The sequence below is a fragment of the Tachypleus tridentatus genome, chromosome 10 (genome assembly GCF_004210375.1).
Source record: "Tachypleus tridentatus isolate NWPU-2018 chromosome 10, ASM421037v1, whole genome shotgun sequence".
NCBI lineage: Eukaryota > Metazoa > Arthropoda > Merostomata > Xiphosura > Limulidae > Tachypleus > Tachypleus tridentatus.
The window spans coordinates 9,083,114-9,104,199 of record NC_134834.1 but is presented as its reverse complement, the minus strand read 5'-3'; the positions used below and the strand labels follow the sequence as shown (position 1 = coordinate 9,104,199).

At 34.1% G+C, this 21,086-nt stretch overlaps 3 protein-coding genes across 3 annotated transcripts in view; 1 reads left to right on the top strand and 2 right to left on the bottom strand.

The window, feature by feature from the left end:
* The window catches only part of LOC143228727 (CUB domain-containing protein 2-like), a 37,003-nt gene extending 28,557 nt beyond the window's left edge, over window positions 1-8,446 (top strand). The window contains exons 5-11 of the mRNA XM_076460018.1: window positions 379-510; window positions 2,294-2,551; window positions 2,700-2,861; window positions 3,878-4,138; window positions 4,709-4,933; window positions 6,826-7,029; window positions 7,947-8,446. Coding sequence (XP_076316133.1) covers window positions 379-510; window positions 2,294-2,551; window positions 2,700-2,861; window positions 3,878-4,138; window positions 4,709-4,933; window positions 6,826-7,029; window positions 7,947-7,996 — 1,292 coding nt within the window. The 3' untranslated portion in view covers window positions 7,997-8,446. The remainder of the gene's footprint in view (window positions 1-378; window positions 511-2,293; window positions 2,552-2,699; window positions 2,862-3,877; window positions 4,139-4,708; window positions 4,934-6,825; window positions 7,030-7,946) is intronic.
* A 5,541-nt stretch (window positions 8,447-13,987) lies between these two features.
* LOC143228001 (uncharacterized) lies at window positions 13,988-15,864 on the bottom strand. The gene is made up of 2 exons (XM_076459351.1): window positions 15,631-15,864; window positions 13,988-15,335 (listed from the first exon to the last, which is right to left on the bottom strand). Exon 2 carries the CDS (start codon window positions 15,100-15,102, stop codon window positions 14,398-14,400), a length of 705 nt encoding a protein of 234 aa, XP_076315466.1. The 5' UTR covers window positions 15,103-15,335; window positions 15,631-15,864; the 3' UTR covers window positions 13,988-14,397.
* A 2,852-nt stretch (window positions 15,865-18,716) lies between these two features.
* LOC143227942 (uncharacterized) overlaps window positions 18,717-21,086 on the bottom strand; it is a 37,503-nt gene continuing 35,133 nt past the window's right edge. The window contains exon 9 of the mRNA XM_076459294.1: window positions 18,717-21,024. Coding sequence (XP_076315409.1) covers window positions 20,825-21,024 — 200 coding nt within the window. The 3' untranslated portion in view covers window positions 18,717-20,824. The remainder of the gene's footprint in view (window positions 21,025-21,086) is intronic.

Sequence of the window (21,086 nt, the reverse complement as noted above, 5' to 3'; positions counted from 1 at the left end):
TCTGAGGGTCGGGGGTTCGCATCCCCGTCGCGCCAAACATGCTCCTCCTTTCAGCCGTGGGGGCGTTATAATGTTACGGTCAATCCCACTATTCGTTGGTATAAGAGTAGCCCAAGAGTTGGCGGTCGGTGGTGATGACTAGCTGCCTTTCCTCTAGTCTTACACTGCTAAATTAGGGAGGGCTAGCATAGATAGCCCTCGAGTAGCTTTGCGCGAAATTCCAAAAAAACAAACAAACAATTGTTAAGAATAATGTAATACACAGTTTTGTTTAAAATAATATAATATACGGTTTTGTTATCGGGATAATTTTTTTAGAACTTGTGTGCACGTGAGTTGTTAATACTTGTGTTTACGTAGCAATTTTCATTTTTCTAGTGACGCTGGACTTTCCATATTGGAAGAATAAATTATTCTTGAACTTTCACACAAATTGGATCCGATGGGGGAAAGGATTCAGCCTAGAAATCCATCAAAAAACAAACTGTGATCCTTCTCCTAGCAACAGAGGTAATAGAACGTTCTCTAACTTGTTTCCTAGTAACAACAATCCGAGTTAGATTACAAGGGTAATCAGTGTGTGACTTTCTTCAACAAGAAAGGTAAAACAACTTGTTAGAGTGGGTATGTGATCCACCTGGCAACACAGGTCACTATTACAAAATGTACTTTATATATTATGTATGTGTTGGTATTGTAGATATACGATAGGTTGTTATGAGAAGTAGTGCATACAGTGACCCCTCTCCCCAGAACCTTGTGAAAATCAGCCCAATACACCCATCCTATTTTCACGTGAACGATAACGTCATTACAGCGTAATATGACGTAACGTCTCATGCCATTGCATGCGACTCGTAATCCGAGGGTCGCGGGTTCGCGCCCGCGTCGTGCCAAACATGTTCGCCCTCCCAGCCGTGGGGGCGTTATAATGTGACGGTCAATCCCACTATTCGTTGGTAAAAGAGTAGCCCAAGAGTTGGCGGTGGGTGGTGATGACTAGCTGCCTCCCTCTAGTCTTACACTGCTAAATTAGGGACGGCTAGCACAGATAGCCCTCGAGTAGCTTTGTGCGAAATTGCAAAAAAACAAACAAACAAACAAACTCATGCCATTACATGGATATTGTTGTTTGTTGTTGTTTTGTTGTTTTTGGAATTTCGCACAAAGCTACTCGAGGGCTATCTGTGCTAGCCGTCCCTAATTTAGCAGTGTAAGACTAGAGGGAAGGCAGCTAGTCATCACCACCCACCGCCAACTCTTGGGCTACTCTTTTACCAACGAATAGTGGGATTGACCGTCACATTATAACGCCCCCACGACTGGGAGGGCGAGCATGTTTGTCACGACTCGGGCGCGAACCCGCGACCCTCAGATTACGAAGCGCACGCCTTAACGCGCTAGGCCATCATTACATGGAAATTGCGACACTACGGAATGCGTTCACAAACCTAATTGATCTAATTTCATTTTTTACTTACTGTTCGCACCTGTAACTTTCCCAAAACTCCGTTGCATATATTATAATTTATGAACAACTGGACCGGTTATCACCAAACCTGTCATTGCACCCTTATAGCCCTTTGGGAAGTGTAATAGTGTCAGTAGGCGTTCAAATGTGAATCCACCTTTTTACGTCACCTTTACAATACGTCTTCGAAGTACGCTAAACGGTTACGTCAGTTGGTAACAATAAATATAAAACCGATATTTGGGTTTCTGTCTGTTTCTTTGTTTGTTTGTAGTTAAGCGCGAAGTTACACAATGGGCTATCTGTGCTCTGCCCACTAAGGGTATCGAAACCCGGATTTTAGCGTTCTAAGTCTGCAGACATACCGCTATGCCACTGGGGAGGCTAGAGTTTCTGACGTATATTTAGCTATTAGATATTGTTTGTGCTTTGTTCCTTCTCTCTGGGGCCCAGCACGGCCAGGTGGTTGAGGCACTCGACTCGTAATCCGAGGGTTGCAGGTTCGAATCGCTGTCATACCAAACATGCTCGCCCTTTCAGCCGTGGAGGCGTTATAATGGGATGGTCAATCCCACTATTCGTTGGTAAAAGAGTAGCCCAAGAGTTGGCGGTGGGTGGTGATGACTAGCTGCCTTCCCTCTAACCTTACACTGCTAAATTAAGGACGGCTAGCGAAGATAACCCTCGAGTAGTTTTGCGTGAAATTCAAAACAAATCTAACCTCTGTACTAAAAGAATCAGAACAGGTCATGATCATGTATAACTTGATATCCTACTAACACTTAGTCTTGCTGAGATCCTGTTTTGTGTTTTTTTAAACAGTAACAACACCGCACCCGCCGCCCTTTTGCAACGCCCTTCTAAGGCACCCAGAAGGTATAATAACGAGTCTGGGATATCCTCAAAAATACTCCAACAACATGGACTGTACATACAGATTCGTTAGAAACGGTGGCGACACCTGCTGGTTAGAACTGACCTTTGTAGACTTCTCCGTTCAGGCCACTCAGGACTGTTCAGGAGACTATCTGGAAATAGGAGAAAGCCGTTTCTGTGGAGAAATAATGAACAGGAGAGTAGGTAAGACAGCCAGAAATTAGGGTTAACAAAAATACTACAACACCACAAAATGTGCGGTTAAGTATTTTGATTATATTTCAAAGTTCCTCGACAGGTGGTTGTTGCATGTGTAATGGTGGTATTTCATTCTTTTGAATTTATTTTTCAGAAACTCCATTCGCACCCGGTGAAAACTATATAGACATTAAGTTCATCACCGACAACAGCGCCACCAACCGCGGTTTTTATCTAACTTACAAACTAATTTCCTGTAACGACATCTCATCGTCCATGGAATCATCTCTGATTACTTCACCATCCACCAGGGACGGTAGGGTTTATTTTTTGGTGTTATTTGCTTTAAGAAATTTAACATTTATTATAATAACATTAAATTGGTGTTGTGCTTAAGTCGAATTCATTGTATATTTATTATAATAACATTAAATTGGTGTTGTGCTTATGTCGAATTCATTGTATTATTACCGTTATTATAACCCAAAATACGCAGATTTATATATCTATTATTTGCATTGTATTTAAAGTTGCATTGGTGACAGAACAGATTTGGATTTTGAGGGCACCAATGATTGGGGATTATTTGCTATGTTGTGATCATTGATTTCATAGGGGCACGAGCCCCTACCCAGATTTGACCGTCTATGTAAAGCTGTAACTGTGTAATACGTGCGAGTTGTACCTAATTTTCAGCTATGCCACGTGATATATTTAAGGTATGTCTTTAGTGTTTACTTCACTATAATACTATGTTACATACTGTAAACACTTATTAGCAAGTAATATGAACCCGTTGTCCCATGGCTCAATGGTAAGAGCTTATAACTCTAAAATCAGAAGTTCTATCCCAGTGTAGCCGTGAACTTCCAAGAAAGAATGGATACGAATACAGCAAAAAGAGAATAGAACCTTATATTTAGTGTTTTTAGGTGTCAACAATTAAACCTTAGAGTGGACTTCGTTAGTAAGGAGTTTACCTTGTTAAAACTACTAACATGCCCACGATGTTGCTTGTCTTTAGTGAGTTAGAATTTCTTTACCATATTGTGGTAATCATTTGATTGTATCATTGTTTATCAAAGACTTCCTTACCATATCATGGTAACCTTCTGATTATATCATTGTTTACAAAGATTTCCTTACCATATCGTGGTAACATTTTGATTGTATCATTGTTTAACAAATTCACAACACTGTAGATCACAGGTATTATGGTTTTCTCAGCAGAACACCTGAATAGACGTCTGCTGTTTTTTAAAATATGATGATCTTACGCAAGTTACTTACGTATCAAATACTTACGTTAGGTATTTTTTGTTGTTATTATAGTTACAGTGACACCTCATCCACCAAGATGCAATTATTACCTAACTCAAAGAACAGGAAATATAACCAGCAGTGGCTACCCAGTCAGTTACTCTAACAATATGGACTGTACATATACTATCACTAAGCTCGGTCGCGACATCTGTTGGCTGAAGATCACATTTGTAGATTTTTCTTTGCAGAAGAGCGACGATTGCACGAGAGATTACTTAGGAATTAATGTTGATAACCGTTTCTGTGGCAACGTTAAAAACAATCACGTGGGTAAGACGTTTCTGTATTCCCTTAAGAAAACAAACAGAGTCCAAGGTGAAAGTTACCACACAACTTTTATTTTACCCTGGTAGAAAGGGAATGTAAAAGGTCAAAGTTAAGGTTTACAGCTCTGGTTTCCTCTTAGGCCTAAATCAATTCTCGATGTAATAAGTATATATGTATTTATTTATAACAACTTCATAATATTATCAGTTAAAAAATTCTGAATAAAAAGGAATATTTATTGCTGACAACCACTGATATCAAGAAATTATTATTGTATATTTAATTCATTACAAACTACAATAAAACGCGACACTATTTGGTAGTTTTATCTTCTTACGAAAATAAAATATCGAGTCTTTAGTAAAAAACTTGAAGCTTGAATCAATATATTTTGCCCATTCCTACAATTTTTACAATAAACCAGAAAGTTTTCTTATACTATTCGTTGATACTTCACGAAGGTGAAACAGAAAAAAAACAGCAACGCCATCTATGTATTAGTTTATTTTTAACACGTCTCCATATTTTGAGGTGCTCTTTTACTGTTGACTCGAATTATTATTTCTCTATCAGAAATGTATCCCTTTCCTACCAAAGTGAGTTTTATCAACCTCAAGTTCATCACCGATAACAGCGCCACCAGCCGGGGTTTTGATCTCGCATACCAGTTAGTCCGCTGTGACGAATTTCCATCGTCCACAGAGGCACCTCACAAAATAACCACTGCCGAGTATATTTCTTCTTCATTCGATCCGGAAACAACAGTAGAATCAGTTACAGAGTCCACAACCATATCAGGTAAAAATCACCTATCTGCAGATATAATGTTTGTTTATTTTCCAAATAAAGAAACATTTGAAGTTCCGACTAAACCTAATGTTTTACCGAAATAAGAGTTGGGAACATTTTTCTACATACAATAGTTAAAATACCTTGAAATAAAACCAGTAAAAGTGTGGGTTCCTCCAATATCTCAAAAGATCAAACTCAATTTCTGAAAATCAGAACAATGGTACAAAATGAAGTTAAAATTACCGGAAGAAAATGTAGGTAGAGAATGAATGTTTGTTTAATGTATCAGACGTGGTTTTCTTGTTTTTACATAATACCACCTTTTCGGAGGGTCGGAGATACTACAGAGGAGTTCGTACCAGCTTGATAAGTTGGGTATTAAACAACAGTCACGTTTATGTCTTGCCAGCACATGTAATTATATATGATAAAGGAGATAGTGTGTAGCTCTGGTGGATAATTAAACGCCACACTATAAGGGAACTTTTTCTCATATATGATACTGGAAAAATGTTTTTTATTACATAATGTGCAATCCCCAACTTAGCGAAATTTTTATCCTTTGTGCATGTACAGTTGCAATAGGGGTCACGAGTTTCCCGTTTCCCGTCACAGAGAACTCTATTTTTCTCCATTCTCAAGGTTCAGATATGACATAATGAATATGTAAACCGCGCATCTAATGCACTGGCGCCATCTATATAAATATAATAGTACCTTGTGTTGTTTGTCCATGTAACTACTTTGCAAAGTGTGGATGGTTTGTTTTTGTTTTGAATTTCGCGCAAAGCTACACGAGGGCTATCTGCGCTAGCCGTCCCTAATTTAGCAGTGTAAGACTAGAGGGAAGGCAGCTAGTCATCACCACCCACCGCCAACTCTTGGGCTACTCTTTTACCAACTAATAGTGGAATTGACTGTCACATTATAACGCTCCCACGGCTGAAAAGGCGAGGATGTTTGGTGCGACGGGGATTCGAACCCGTGACCATTAGATTACGAGTCCAACGCTCTAACCCACCTGGCCATCCCGGGCCGAGTGTGGATGGATCTTCACCAAATTGGTATGGAGGTTCATTAGGTCCATGGGCAAATACACAAATTTTCAATTTTGCAGTTTTTATTAATGTTTTTCCAAGTTATTTTTTTTACCCCTACTACTCTCCTGTCGATGGATCTTCACCAAATTTGGCATGAAGATTTGTTGGGTCCGTGAGGAGATGCACCCAAACTTACGGTTTCACATTTTATGTTTTTTGTAAATTTATGGGTGTATCTTTTTTAATTCTATATAATCTTTTCATGTCCTAGAATAACTTTCCATTAATAATGAATTTATAAGACTTCCGTCCAGGATGCGGGTACACCCAGCTAGTTTCTACCGTGTTTCTCCGATAATAAGACCTACCCATAAAATAAGACCTAGTGTGATTTTTGGGGATAGTTTTAATATAAGCCCTACCCTTAAAATAAGCCCTAGGTAAGAGTGGCAGGAAGAGGAAAGAAATAAAAAAAATTAATTTATTAATTAGTTTAATAGTTAGTTAATTAGTTTGTTTAAGTATTAATCAGTTAGTTTAATAGTTTAATAATAGTTTATTTTAAATGGTTAGTTTAATAGTTTTACTTTGTAACTTCATTTTTTAATATATCAAAATAAGACATCCCCCGAAAATAAGCCCTAGCGTCATATTTTGGAGTGAAAATTAATATAAACCCTAGCGTCATATTTTGGAGTGAAAATTAATATAAGCCCTGTCGTATTTTCGGAGAAACACTGTATCAACAAGTATTGCAGTTCGATAAAATGTACGAGTTTTTGCTATACAAGTGCAGTGCTTGTCTTTGTAATTAAACTATTTATACATTTTTTAATATAAAATTCGAATGAACAATAGAAGTCAAATCCACGACCCCAGAGACATCTGTTTGCGAATATCTAATCCGTTCTACGTTCCAGTCTGATTGTCAAAAATATATTGACTGCACGAGTGGTACTCCCAAAATAAAAGCCTGCCCTACTGGCCAGTTGTTTATGGAAGTAGTGACTGAAAATATTAGGATTGCTGAATGTCGAGATGAGAAGGAAGTTAATTGTGAAGGTAAGACGTTTGTATTCATTGAAAATCATGTACTACATAACTACTCACAATCTGAACAAACGTTTAATCTTTCTGTTTAATTGTTAACAGAACGGTAGTGAAATTTGCTTTATACAAATTCCCCAGTAGTCCAACTAAATAAACATTATTACAACAACATTAGTCTTTTTAAAACTGAATTTGGTTCCAATTAAAACAGTACGTGTGTATATTTCAATTAAGTTAATAAGTGAAGCTTAATGATTTAGACAATAGATGGCACTAGGAAACAAGACTTTATAAATCACCTAAAAAGATATTTTTCAAATGTTGAGAGAACTTGTTTCTTGGGTTCACTCCTCAACCAGTAAGAGGTTACTCATGTAGAGATTTGTAAGTTAAAGCTGACAGGCACAAGAAACACGTGCCATATTATCCTGTTTTGGCATTTATACAGAATGGATGCGTCTCTAACACTGTGTGTTACCAGACAAATTCTGTACAAGTACCCATATTTTTACCTAAAGTTATACACAGCACAGTTATTATTGTTTTAAGATTTTATGTTCTAAGTAAAGCAAACTGAATATTTTCTGTAGCACTACGCTTATCATACTATATAGCAAGTTATGTGTTTAGGCCTAGCTACCAATTTACTCTAGTGGAAACTTAAACACAGTTTATCAAAAATAATTATTTTTTCTAATATCTAGGACATTAATTGAGCAACTTAATTACCAATAAATAAAGCTACAGTTTTTGTTTGAGGGGGGATCTTACTTCTGTGTTATTGACACACTTACCAAAACAAGAACACAGTCTGAGAATATTTCGAGTTGCAAACAGTTTGTGTGAGAAACAGAAATAACCTTCAAGTACTTTGACAGCCGAGTTTCTCACAGACGTGCACTAATAACACTTATTTCTTTACATAACAGGCCGTAATAGGATCTCTAAAGACTTGGACATACCAGATGCAGATGAGTGAAGAGCTGTGTAGACCTAGTCTTCTCAAACCTTCCTCAACCAATGTGTCAGATTCCTGAATAGCAAATGAAAATTATGATTCAATTTTTGTTTATATTAACAACGTAAAATAATATCAATTGATAGTTTCTCCCAACTTCCTTCAAAAGGATTTAAGTTTACCATCGAGATTCAGTTAAATATTTAGCTGCGAAAGAACAAAGCGTAAACAGCCAATATCTGAGATGTACAAAAATACATTTCTCTTTTACAAACAAGTTCAGTATTAAAGCCCTTAATGTAACCAAACTTTATGTTTATGTAATTCCATCTAAGTCTTAATAACAATAAATATTTGTTCAATTTTACCTTATTGTTAACATGTTTGTGAGACATAACATTGTTTCTCCAAGCTATGTAATCTGTTCAGAATAAATAAAAAGGATGGTTTATCATCTCGCCCAACCTTCTACGTTTCAGTGTAGAATGTAAAACAAATCACCAACCCCCACACAAAATATATTTAGTAAACAAATCACTTGTTCAGGACTCCCACCATCAGGAGGTGGAAATGGGGACATTAGATACTTATAGAAAGGTCTTTTTTGAAATACATGAGTAACCTGGATCAACCAGGTTTCAAGATGGTTGACAAACAGGATGGATCACTGCACTGTATATACTGCTGGTAGAAAAACTCGTATTACAAACAAGTTAAGGATGGATCAGAAAAATTTGACAAACATTCTTACATTTGTTCGTTTTACAGATAAATAACAGTTGTTTCCATTACTAACATTAAGCCAACAATTTCACACATGTTGAAGGAAAACTGGTGTAAAAGTAAAAATAGTGAAACTTGGGAGGTGGTAGAAAGCATTAAAGGTTAGAAACCCCTGTAAGAAGGACTAACAACTAAGTGGACATATATGGTCCTTGTTCAAATAAGGTTCAGTCCACATATAACATCATCTTCCAGTGTCAGAAAAAAATTAAACTAATTTTTAATGAAATTTAATTGAAATGAATGTTTGTACATCCTGACCTAGGTTTACATTTACTTGTAACAATGTAATGACCATGTGAGAGACTGTATGCTTTTGGATATTACACTGAAAATATTAACAAAATGCATTCTCAATACCACTAACAACAGACTTTAATATATAATCAGTACAGTTTTCTTACCAATGATTAGATACAGTGAAACAATGAACCTTCAACAATATTAACAACAGACTTTAATATATAATCAGTACAGTTTCCTTACCAATGATTAGATACAGTGAAACAATGAACCTTCAACAATATTAAAAATACACTTTAACAGTGTTGATATATCAAAATTACTACAGTCTTCTTACCAACCATTAGATACAGTGACACAACAAATATTCAACAATATTAACAACAGACTTTAACAGTGTTGATATATCAAAATTACTAGTCTTCTTACCAACCATTAGACACAGTGACACAACAAATATTCAACGATATTAACAACAGACTTTAACAGTGTTGATATATCAAAATTATTAGTCTTCTTACCAACCATTAGATACAGTGACACAACAAATATTCAACAATATTAACAATATACTTTAACAGTGTTGATATATCAAAATTACTACAGTCTTCTTACCAACTATTATATACAGTGACACAACAAATATTCAACAATATTAATAAAAGACTAATAGTTGTGATATAACATTACTACAGTCTTCTTACCAACCATTAGATACAGTGACACAACAAATATTCAACAATATTAACAACAGACTAATAGTTGTGATATAACATTACTGCAGTCTTCTTACCAACTATTATATACAGTGACACAACAAATATTAACAACAGACTAAAAGTTGTGATATAACATTACTGCAGTCTTCTTACCAACTATTATATACAGTGACACAACAAATATTCAACAATATTAACAACAGACTAATAGTTGTGATATAACATTACTACAGTCTTCTTACCAACTATTATATACAGTGACACAACAAATATTCAACAATATTAACAACAGACTAATAGTTGTGATATAACATTACTACAGTCTTCTTACCAACTATTATATACAGTGACACAACAAATATTCAACAATATTAACAACAGACTAATAGTTGTGATATAACATTACTGCAGTCTTCTTACCAACTATTATATACAGTGACACAACAAATATTCAACAATATTAACAACAGACTAATAGTTGTGATATAACATTACTGCAGTCTTCTTACCAACTATTATATACAGTGACACAACAAATATTCAACAATATTAACAACATACTAATAGTTGTGATATAACATTACTGCAGTCTTCTTACCAACTATTATATACAGTGACACAACAAATATTCAACAATATTAACAACAGACTAATAGTTGTGATATAACATTACTGCAGTCTTCTTACCAACTATTATATACAGTGACACAACAAATATTCAACAATATTAACAACAGACTAATAGTTGTGATATAACATTACTACAGTCTTCTTACCAACTATTATATACAGTGACACAACAAATATTCAACAATATTAACAACAGACTAATAGTTGTGATATAACATTACTGCAGTCTTCTTACCAACTATTATATACAGTGACACAACAAATATTCAACAATATTAACAACATACTAATAGTTGTGATATAACATTACTGCAGTCTTCTTACCAACTATTATATACAGTGACACAACAAATATTCAACAATATTAACAACAGACTAATAGTTGTGATATAACATTACTGCAGTCTTCTTACCAACTATTATATACAGTGACACAACAAATATTCAACAATATTAACAACATACTAATAGTTGTGATATAACATTACTGCAGTCTTCTTACCAACTATTATATACAGTGACACAACAAATATTCAACAATATTAACAACAGACTAATAGTTGTGATATAACATTACTGCAGTCTTCTTACCAACTATTATATACAGTGACACAACAAATATTCAACAATATTAACAACAGACTAATAGTTGTGATATAACATTACTACAGTCTTCTTACCAACTATTATATACAGTGACACAACAAATATTCAACAATATTAACAACAGACTAATAGTTGTGATATAACATTACTACAGTCTTCTTACCAACCATTAGATACAGTGACACAACAAATATTCAACAATATTAACAACAGACTAATAGTTGTGATATAACATTACTGCAGTCTTCTTACCAACTATTATATACAGTGACACAACAAATATTCAACAATATTAACAACAGACTAATAGTTGTGATATAACATTACTGCAGTCTTCTTACCAACTATTATATACAGTGACACAACAAATATTCAACAATATTAACAACAGACTAATAGTTGTGATATAACATTACTGCAGTCTTCTTACCAACTATTATATACAGTGACACAACAAATATTCAACAATATTAACAACAGACTAATAGTTGTGACATAACATTACTGCAGTCTTCTTACCAACTATTATATACAGTGACACAACAAATATTCAACAATATTAACAACAGACTAATAGTTGTGATATAACATTACTACAGTCTTCTTACCAACTATTATATACAGTGACACAACAAATATTCAACAATATTAACAACAGACTAATAGTTGTGATATAACATTACTGCAGTCTTCTTACCAACTATTATATACAGTGACACAACAAATATTCAACAATATTAACAACAGACTAATAGTTGTGACATAAGATTACTGCAGTCTTCTTACCAACTATTATATACAGTGACACAACAAATATTCAACAATATTAACAACAGACTAATAGTTGTGATATAACATTACTACAGTCTTCTTACCAACTATTATATACAGTGACACAACAAATATTCAACAATATTAACAATAGACTAATAGTTGTGATATAACATTACTGCAGTCTTCTTACCAACTATTATATACAGTGACACAACAAATATTCAACAATATTAACAACAGACTAATAGTTGTGATATAACATTACTACAGTCTTCTTACCAACTATTATATACAGTGACACAACAAATATTCAACAATATTAACAACAGACTAATAGTTGTGATATAACATTACTACAGTCTTCTTACCAACTATTATATACAGTGACACAACAAATATTCAACAATATTAACAACAGACTAATAGTTGTGATATAACATTACTACAGTCTTCTTACCAACTATTATATACAGTGACACAACAAATATTCAACAATATTAACAATAGACTAATAGTTGTGATATAACATTACTGCAGTCTTCTTACCAACTATTATATACAGTGACACAACAAATATTCAACAATATTAACAACAGACTAATAGTTGTGATATAACATTACTGCAGTCTTCTTACCAACTATTATATACAGTGACACAACAAATATTCAACAATATTAACAACAGACTAATAGTTGTGACATAAGATTACTGCAGTCTTCTTACCAACTATTATATACAGTGACACAACAAATATTCAACAATATTAACAACAGACTAATAGTTGTGATATAACATTACTGCAGTCTTCTTACCAACTATTATATACAGTGACACAACAAATATTCAACAATATTAACAACAGACTAATAGTTGTGACATAAGATTACTGCAGTCTTCTTACCAACTATTATATACAGTGACACAACAAATATTCAACAATATTAACAACAGACTAATAGTTGTGATATAACATTACTGCAGTCTTCTTACCAACTATTATATACAGTGACACAATAAATTTTCAACACAACAATCCTTCAACACCATTAACAGTTTTGAATATTCACATTGTTACAGTTGTTTTATCAACTGTTAGCTATAGTGATAGGCTGTTAAATATACTTTATAAGTGACATTTTGACAACTGTTGGTTTCTATTTTTATACCTAATGGTTTATAATGCTACTGGATAGTTAACATGGTTTCAGTTTGGAAAATCTTAACTTTCAAATCTCTCGACATACTTTGAAAAGGTTTTTCTTTATGTTAATAAGGGTAAAGGTATAAAACTGTTGTACTTAGATTTTCAAAACATTTGAATAAGTGCCACATAAAAGGCTTGTAAAAAATATTATTTCTACAAGTGTGCAGGACAAGTTAGCAATTTGTGTGAAAGAAACCAGAGAGTTAGGTAAGTAATTCTAAATGTTCCTTTATATTCTGCTGTTTATTAAACATCTCACAGATGTAGAAAGTTTAGGTAAGTAGCTGAAATTTGTGCTTTGATTTTAAAACAAACTAAATAAACACAGGGATAGTCCAAATAAATTACTTAATACAAGGCAGAGGGTTGTTACAAATAGAGTTCAATCAAACTGGATTCATGTCACAAGTGAAGTACCTCAGGGTTCAGTCTTAGAACCTATGCTGTTTTAAATCTACATTAGTGACAGATGAAGGATTGGCCACTAAATTGTGTATAGTTGTAGATGATATTAAAGACTTTGGTCATTGTTGACTGTGAAGAGGATGTTACTGATTTACAAAAGGATTTAGATCATTTATTGAGTTGGACAAATAAATGGTGGATGGGTTTTAATTATAATAAATGGAAGATATTATACATGGGTTATCATAATTTGAAGGTTAAACACCAGGTTGAGAAACTGATTTGCACAACATTACCCTTGAAGTTTAACCCACATCACAAAGGGTTTGACCATAGTGAAGAAGACTGAGCCAGGATTTAGCAACACACTTTATGTCTACACCCACAAAGAACAAGTTAACACATTTTTAACTTGCCTATTAAACCATCATGGAGTAATCTCTTATTTTTTTAATTCAATCCTTTTGCTACATTGTTAGCTGAGATATTTAGATACTAATTTTATTACTCTGTAATTGTCAAAATTCCTACAAAAAAAGTAAAATGTGACTTTCAACGCTTCAGAAAAACTGAATTAATAATTCTTTGTTCAAGTTTTTCCATAATCAGAGCTACAGTTTGTATTTGTACGGAACTGTTGTTTATAGGTTCAGAATAAGACTTCTGCTTAGTAACTTTTCACAGTACATGTTAATAACTCAGGTTTTATCTTTCTTTTATTGTGAGTATTCTCAAGTTGAATATATTTTCTCAAGAGATCAGTTTAAAATATTAAGTTTCACACTGTCATGTCCTACTTTACATGAGTTAACAAGTGGGTCACTTACTTTAGTAAGATATTCACTTTCTAAATTTTGGGGGCGTCTACAACCATCGCAGAATTTAACCCCAGCACTCCATGGGACATCTTGTTTTTTGTCTGTTTTTGAAGATGATGAAGCAAATGAGTTTGAGACTTCAGAGTTTCAAAAGAAACAAACAGTAGCACCATTAACGTTTGTGACTTTTATGGAACATATTTGTTGAATTCTTTGGTAACTGCTACAGCATATAAACCCTACAGCAAGTGGTGAGCTTTATTCAGGTAGTGAGCACAACCTTCATTTCTGAAAACTCTGAAAACTGTCACATTTGTGTTCTTTATAACAACAACTTCAGGGAGAAGTCTCCTCACGTTGCTGATGCACCGGTTACTCACGTGAGTCATGTCCAATTTCAACCATGTCAGAGAGAGTACAATTGATGTAAGGTGTTCCAGGCCTGTATCAGTAACACGAGTTCCTGAAAGACAGAGCTTTTTAAGATGTTTGAACATTCCTTTTGTAATCAAAAACAAGCTACAGTCTTTAGTCAATGTGCACCCAACATAAAGTTCCTCTAAGTTCACTGTGTTTTCTCCAATGATGAATACAGCTGTTTCAAATCCATATGATCCTTCTATATCAAGCACTTTTAGAGTTCTTTGAAGCCCCATTATACTTTCTAAAAGATGTTTATCAATAAAAGGACATCCTTCCAAGAAAAGTTCTTTTAATTGAGGTAAGTTTGGCCACTGGTGGATGTTCCCATCAGCAAGATATACACATCTCCCTAGGTCTAAAATTTCTAAATCAAATGTAACAGGTTTCCCAATATTAGTATAAAAGAATACACTTCGATCAATGATGGAATTTCTGATAGACAAATGATGCAATGTAAGTGGAAAATCTTGAAGTTTGACACACTTTTCACTTGTTAGTGACCGAAAATTAAAATCTTCCATAATAAGACAACGTAAATTTGGTGAGAATTTCTGAAGCTTGGCCAAAATCTTTGGTAAATGGGGTCAGCCATAGTGACCTGGACTGCCCTCTTAGGTGTAGCTCTACTAAGAAAGAGTTAAAATGGTAGTATATTAGCTGTTTCACTTGGGAAGTTGTTATACTATGTTCTCGAAGCTCAATAACACGACGCAGGCTAAAGTCTTTTGATAAGATATACCACTGTTTACAGACTCTACAAAAATAAAAACAATTATTTTTAAGACAACGATATAAAGTACAGAGTAAATAAAAACAAAAATGTTTAGGATACATGGACCCATTGTAAACTGGAAAAAAATATTTCTTACAAACTTCTAACAATGTAAAATAAAAATGCTTTATTTGGCATTGCCAACTTAAATAGATAACTTTCATGCACAAACGAATGAAAGTGTAAAATGTTCAAAGGTAAATTAAAAGCTCACAACAATATACGTACAACTACACGCATGTTATGCAAGTTGATAGTATTTATAATACTGACAAACCTGGAGACGTTGCACAGTTCCAAGAAAGTAAGAAAAGAAAACAAATAAACTAGTATACTATCTGGTAAACTATTTATTGTTAAAGTCTGTTTTCTGCATGCTGTGCGTCTTAATAGTTTACTACACCATAACATCGACTTAGAAATTTCTCCTCCACTTCCGAATCTCCATCTGATACACTTTTTCATGTTTGTTTTAAATCAAGTTTAAGGTCATACGACAGTTTAGTCACGTTACCAAACAAGACTTACGTGACAAGTGCTGGCATCTACATTTTTATATTGTCTTTCACAAATGTTTGAAAAATGTATAAATATAGGTTATTGGTCAGCGATCAGTCGTAAAAACAACTTTTGTTCATCTCGACAACACGGAATAATAGTTGTTTTTTAAGGTAGTATTTATTCAATCCTTTTTGTATTCCAACCTGGTAAGTCAGTTCAGAGTCAAGAGTGCGCATGTCTCGCAATCGGCGGCAGAGACTTCCGGAAAGTCCTGTTCAGGTATCGTGAATTGCGGATACAATAAAGACAGAGATGTATTAGGCTCACATGTACCAGAATATGCTCGTAAGATGAATACGCACCAGGGGCGTAGCCAAGGAGGGGGAGATTGGGGTGTTAACCCTCCCCTCCGGACCCAAACCTTTTAGACAAGTTCAGTTGCCACCTGTGAAGTTTCATAAAGACCCGTGATTGCATGACAGATAATTTCACACACAACAAATGGTCAAATACAAGTTTCTAATTGAACAGTATTTTAATAAAGCAAGTTTTGTCAGAACCAGAAATACAATCGAATATTTATGAAAGGCTCAAACGTCTGTTCGTTCGTGCCAGGACATCTACAACACAGTTTGGTTCAACTTTAATATCACGGTGAATGTATAATGAGGCCTACTTTGCTGGGCCTGATTACTTTAAGTTGTATATTATATGTATAGGCCTATATATTTATTTATGATTAAACAAATAAGACAAAGACCTCAGTGTGCCATTCTGAAATTTGTCAAAAATGTGATCTCAGAATGCATAATTCAGGCTTTTCTTTTATGTTTTTTTAAATTAAAAGTTCCCGGGGGGCATGCCCCGGACCCCCCTAGCATAGCTTCGTGTCTGCGGCGCTTGCATCAAGCACTCACAGTATCTCACCCCCCCCCCCAAATGGCCATTTTTGACTACACCCCTGATACACACCCTTACCTACAAATATGCTTTGAGATGAGTGTTGGAGTTATCAATCTAAATCGAACCTGGTTAACAAATAGCCGATGTACTTCTCAAAATTCGTTGTCTGATATATGTTCATTGTTTTAATTTGAATGTTAGCTAGCGGGTGAGCGCCATTAACATCTTTGAAGGAGCAAGCCGAGAGAGTTTTAACTTTTATACTACGAAAATTTAGTAAATGAAGGTAGTACTGAGAAACGAGAGGAGATTGTAAATATGAGAATCAGTGTGTGTGTGTGTTTTACTTCTGATTGATAGAACAGTGAGTCAGTTAGTTTAATTCGGTGAAATACTCGATTCAACGTTATTTATCGCACGTATTCAGTTCCTTGATCTATCAGCCTTGAAACTGTACAATAAGTTTATTTTGATGTTATTTGTAAATCACTTAGCGTAATGTTTCCTTGTAGAATCGTTAGTGAAGACAAAAACTAATATTTATTATTACGTGAACTGGACTAGGAAATGTAAAACAAACAAGAACGTTTATGGCTTTAAAATAGGGTCTGACTTTGTTTTGTTTTTTTTTCAATTAAAATAAGTTAGTACATCGGTCAAAATTACTGTGAGTCTGGTTACCGGAAACAATATTTCGCTTATACTTCGTATTAAAGCATCGTTTTGTCAGTTTATAGTGGTAAGATCCCAGAACACTGGCTTATAAGTTATCTATACATTTACATATAGACATTTTAAAACTATCACAACAGACAAATGTCGTTCCCCTGGTGATACAGCGGTAAGTCTACGGATTTACAACGCTAAAATCAGGGGTTCGATTGCCCTCGATGAAGTCAGCAGATAGCCCGATGTGTTTTTGCTGTGAGAAAATACACTCAGGGACAAATGTTGTTTTGTTGCAGCAAGATATTTATGTTTATTTTATTCAGTTATATGCTAGACATTATGTCGTAATATTTTCTTCCCACCCATCAACGCTGTATAAAAACACACACCATGATATGGAAGTGTCTTCAACGAACAAATTCTATTGAAACGTTGAAGATCTGGAAATTTAAAGGTGGCGCTAAAATATCAACTCTACTGTTAAAAAACATTATTTTCGTAAGGTTAAACTGTTTATTTATTTATTTTGGCTATTAAATATTCGTCTAAGTTAAGTAAAGAAGTGAATATTACAAATGTATAATAACCAGTTATTTCTCTATTAACTAATTGAAAAGTAAGGAGTTACTCATTCACTATGGTGATATTTGGTTGTTGTTTTTGAAATTCGCCCAAAGCTGCACCAGGGCTATCTGCGCTAGCCGTTCCTATTTTACGAGTGTGAGATAGCTAGTCATCATCACTACCTACCGCCAAGAAATAGTGGGGGTTGACCATAACATTATAACGCCTCCACCGCTGAAAGGGCGAGCATGTTTGGTATGACGGGGATTCGAACCCGCGCCCCTCAGATGATGAGTCGAGCGGCTTAACCACCTGGCCATGCCGGGCGCTGTAATGATATACTGTCGGTAAAATATTAATTAGGGGCCACATTTTGTTGTCTTCCAATTGTTTATTTTAACTCCGATAAAACCGCAAAAGCGAAACGTTGATTAAAGTAAATATATAAATTAATATTCTCACATTGCGACTTGTAACCTGGGATTTTTTCAGCCGATGCAGTGTTGTTTTTCTTTCGGCTTGTTTTTGAGTTAAATTAATATATGTTGTGGAATATAAAGGTCATAATTTTTAATAAAACTTAAGCTGTGATTGGAACAATTCGTATATAGTTAACTAAACATAAGTTTGTTTCTAGTCTTACGTTGAATTAACAATGAAGTGAAGGATGTTACTTCCTTACATTATGCTTATCATAAGTGACACAAAATAATATTGAGACACAAATTAATTAATTATTTTTATTACAGTTTGTGTCCCACTTTGTTCAGTACAAAATCAAACAAGATCTAATGTATATTGTGTTAACACTCAATAATTCCATCATAACAAAAGCACACCAATAGTTATATGTATATATATATATATATATGTATATAAAAACGTTTCATACACTAACAGACGGTAGTAACTTTAATTAACTTGTTATCTTTCGTACAGTGTCAGTCCTTATTTTAAAATCTACATTAGGAGTTATTTCAGTTTAATTTTAAGAAACATGTACTGATGGATGAAGTAGTTTGGATCTCAGACGGTAACAATTTAAACATTATAAAGGCTACTTGTTAAGCGTGGGCTGCAAAGTTGTAATATCGTTGAGTACGTTAGTCAAATTGAGGCAGTCTGTTCGTTTGTTTCGAATTTCGCGCAAAGCTATACGAGGGCTATCTACGCTAACCGTCCCTAATTTAGCAGTGTAAAACTAGAGGAAAAGAGAAGACAATTAATCATCACCACCCACCGCCAACTCTTGAGCTATTCTTTTTATCAATGAATAGTGGGATTGGCTGTTAAATTATAACGCCTCTACGGCTGAAATGGCAAGGATGTTTGGTATGACGGGGATTCGAACCCGAGCCTCAACCACCTGACCATACACAATGGTCTATTTGTACTCTGTTCACCGCGACGGATTGAACATTCATTTTCGTATTATAAGTCATTAAACTTATCGTTGGGAGAACTTATAATTAGTTCTAGTACTTCTGTCTTTAGATTTAAAAATCCAAAATGGATTCTGGGATCCAACAGAAAATAAGCGCCGAGAAGTTATTACCACACATTAGAATGGCCATAAGTTTTAATTTATTTACGTATACATATATTTAAATCTGTAGAATGTTTAAGTTATGTCCTTTTAGCCTAATTTATAAACGTTTCCACGAAGTTTACTTAACATCATTATTATTATTATTTTGGTTTCTAATTTTCGATTTATTAAAATCCCAGTACTCTAATTATTATAAGACCCCTTAGCATGGATGGCGGGTGATAGGGTGCTGCTAACGGCAAAAGTTAATAAGACATTCAAATTATTTATTGTTTCAGATAAACTGCAGAAACTACTTTCGAGTTTATTTCTTTTTCTAAAACGTTTCGTTTTGAAACTGAGAATTTCTGTGTCACCCATTTAATGTTTAGATAACCCTACATGTGTTAGTGAACTAACATTTCGCTGGTGGAGCTAACCGTGGCGCCATGTTTGAGGGTATGTCTGAGAAGGAATATTTGGGTGTTGACTGCAAAACTGACATTTATAATTACAAATAATTATTTTAATGTATTCACATCATAACGAGTGATACTTTAGCATATAATGATTTTAAGTATGTTTATTTTTTACAATAACCAGCTTATACATGAACGTTAAGCCTAATATAAAAATGTGATTTTTTTTTTTTTATGAATCGGTGAAGAGAAAACCTTCCTATCACCTAATAGAAAAAACAAAGATTTAGTTATAAAATCATTTAGAATTAACGTTTGCTGTTTATAGTATATTATATTTACTACCTTACGAAAAAATAAACAAATAATTAATTCACAATAGCTTTATACTTTTATCAACTAATATGTTAAACGTTAAGCCTAATAAATCTATCATTTTTTAATATATTTCCTTAATTTTCAAAATTCTAGTGTTAAAGTCAAGAATGATATTTAGTCATTATTTACTACTGTAATAATAGTTTTGTTTCATCTGAGAAATTATTAGGTAAATTCTTTTCTTATAATTCCAGTAATAAACAGACACTAGGCGCTAGTGGGCTATTTATTAAAATAAAAAAATGCAGTTTAACAATTACGTTTTATTTGAAAATAATTACTTTGATGTAAATATATCTTGACGAATGATGAAAATATGTTTTACGTCTTTATTGTATAAAACAGTTACCAAGACCAAGCGTTAAAACATTTTACGTAAAAGATATAGTAAGATGCGAACATATCATTTGCGAAGCTGCACACACAAAATGATTATTTACATATATTATACAAGTTGCCAGTAGAGGGCGCGATTAAATGCAAGGGATGTGTCAGTGTTGTTATCCTTTTCATTGGATATCCTGACGACATGAATATGGCGTGATTGTCAACAGTATGGTATTCTTTTTGGCCATCAAACTATTAACTTCCATGATGTCTTTTTCTTTCACACAAACGCCATCTATTTCTTGAATCTCGTCTCCAATATCGACCAATCCCGAGAGAAGTTTCCGTGTCTCGTGATCTTTCATCCTCGATACAAAGACTCCTGAAGTCAACAGAAATACAACTAATAAGTTTGTATAAAGTGCTAGTTAGTGTTAAGACTTG